The sequence below is a fragment of the Suncus etruscus genome, chromosome 4 (genome assembly GCF_024139225.1).
Source record: "Suncus etruscus isolate mSunEtr1 chromosome 4, mSunEtr1.pri.cur, whole genome shotgun sequence".
Classification (NCBI taxonomy): Eukaryota; Metazoa; Chordata; class Mammalia; order Eulipotyphla; family Soricidae; genus Suncus; species Suncus etruscus.
In genome coordinates this window covers 49,746,538-49,748,133 of record NC_064851.1, presented here as the reverse complement: position 1 = coordinate 49,748,133, position 1,596 = coordinate 49,746,538, and the positions used below count along the sequence as shown (strand labels likewise).

Below are 1,596 nucleotides of genomic sequence, written 5' to 3'. Positions count from 1 at the left end.
ATCTACTTAGCCCAGATCCTATACTAAGTGTTTATGATCAATGTTCATAAAATGTATGTTAAAGGCTTAGCCATTATGTTTGCTTTCTCTTATTGATTGCTCTGCACATTTCACCTATGGTCACTGATATCATAACTGAATATGTGCTAAAGGGTTCTCAGGTCCATGATTAGATAAAGCAGAATAAACATCTGTGTGGCTGGGAGCACCAAGTGCTTTTTTGTTCCAATGGCCCCAAGGTACAAGAACCTTCTTGATCACTGACCTGAAGACATGTTCAGCACCTTTTTGCGGCATAGGATCTTCTTAATTGCAATCTTCATGTCCTTGTTTCTCAAGCTGTAGATGATAGGATTGAAGAAAGGAGCCATAACTGCAAACATCAGTGCAATGACCTTGTCAAGGACAGGTGGGTATGTGGCAGAGAAGCGTAAGTACATGAGTGAAACACTGCCATAGAACAAGACAAAGACCCCCAAGTGAGAGGCGCAGGTGGAAAAGGCCTTCAGGCGACCATCAGTAGAGGGGATTTTCAGGATAACAGCCACAATCCTGATGTAGGAAAGGGAGATAACCAGTACTGAGAAGATGATGGCAATGGCATGGATGATGTCCTCCATCAGGATCATAGATGTGTCTGCACAGGCTAACCTAAGCACAGGCTCAAAGTCACAGAAGAGCTGGTGGATCTGGTTGGGACCACAGAAAGGAAGTGTGGAGATCCAAACTATCTCAGGGAGCAGCACAAGGAAACCAAAGACACAGGAGCCAGCAGAGAGCTGGGCACAGAGCCGTGGTGTCATAATAGATGGGTAACGTAGGGGGTTACATATGGCCACATATCTGTCAATAGCCATGGTGGTCAACAAGATCCCCTCTGAATTCCCCAGTGAGTGGAAGAAGTACATCTGCAGGAGACAGCCAAGGAAGGAGATAGTTCTCTGCTCGCTGACCAGGTTGGTGAGCATCTTGGGGATGGTGGCTGTGGTGTACCAGATCTCCAGGAAAGAGAAGATACTGATGAAGTTGTACATGGGATTGTGCAGATGGGGGTCTAGCCGCACAGCAAAGAAGACAGTCAGATTTCCAATCACAATAAACACATAGATGATCAGCAGTGGGATAAAGAACAGAAGACTGCCCTCTTGCAACTGCAAGAATCCAGAGAAGAGAAATTCAGTGACCCCTTCTGAGAGGTTTCTTCTCAGCATGTCTTCAGTTTTGACCATCCCAGCATAATACAGTTCTTGATGAGTGGGACTCACATCTGTGAACTTAAGGTAGAGTAAGTGAAGAGAGACAATGGAAGTGATGAAACACTATTAGAGTCTCACTTGGAAACTACTGGACACACACAGCCTAATTTTGTGAGAAAAAGTCTGTTTCAGTGAAGGAATAAATGCAAGGTTAGCAAGGTGTGACTAGGAGCTGTTAGCTGAACAAGGTGTATGTTATGAGGGATGCCTCTGACAGGTTAAGAATCCCCATGCCCTTCCAAGTCATATAACAGTGCAAATCTCCAGCCTGGAGTCATTGATGAAATCTTCAAAGCCCTAGTTCTGTGTTCTCTCTAGTTAGGGGAATGATAAACTGCAT

The 1,596-nt window shown here is 44.8% G+C and overlaps 1 protein-coding gene across 1 annotated transcript; it reads right to left on the bottom strand.

Annotated features, from left to right (window-relative positions):
* Positions 1 to 257: 257 nt before the first annotated feature.
* On the bottom strand, positions 258 to 1,211 carry LOC126006746 (olfactory receptor 6K3-like). Its single transcript, XM_049772271.1, has one exon. The coding sequence runs from the start codon at positions 1,209 to 1,211 to the stop codon at positions 258 to 260; it is 954 nt and encodes a 317-aa protein (XP_049628228.1).
* Positions 1,212 to 1,596: the final 385 nt, after the last annotated feature.

What these genes read in the sequence shown, in the direction of transcription:
- LOC126006746 (XM_049772271.1), bottom strand. Translation starts at nt 1,211, where the DNA reads ATGCTGAGAAGAAACCTCTCAGAAGGGGTCACTGAATTTCTCTTCTCT.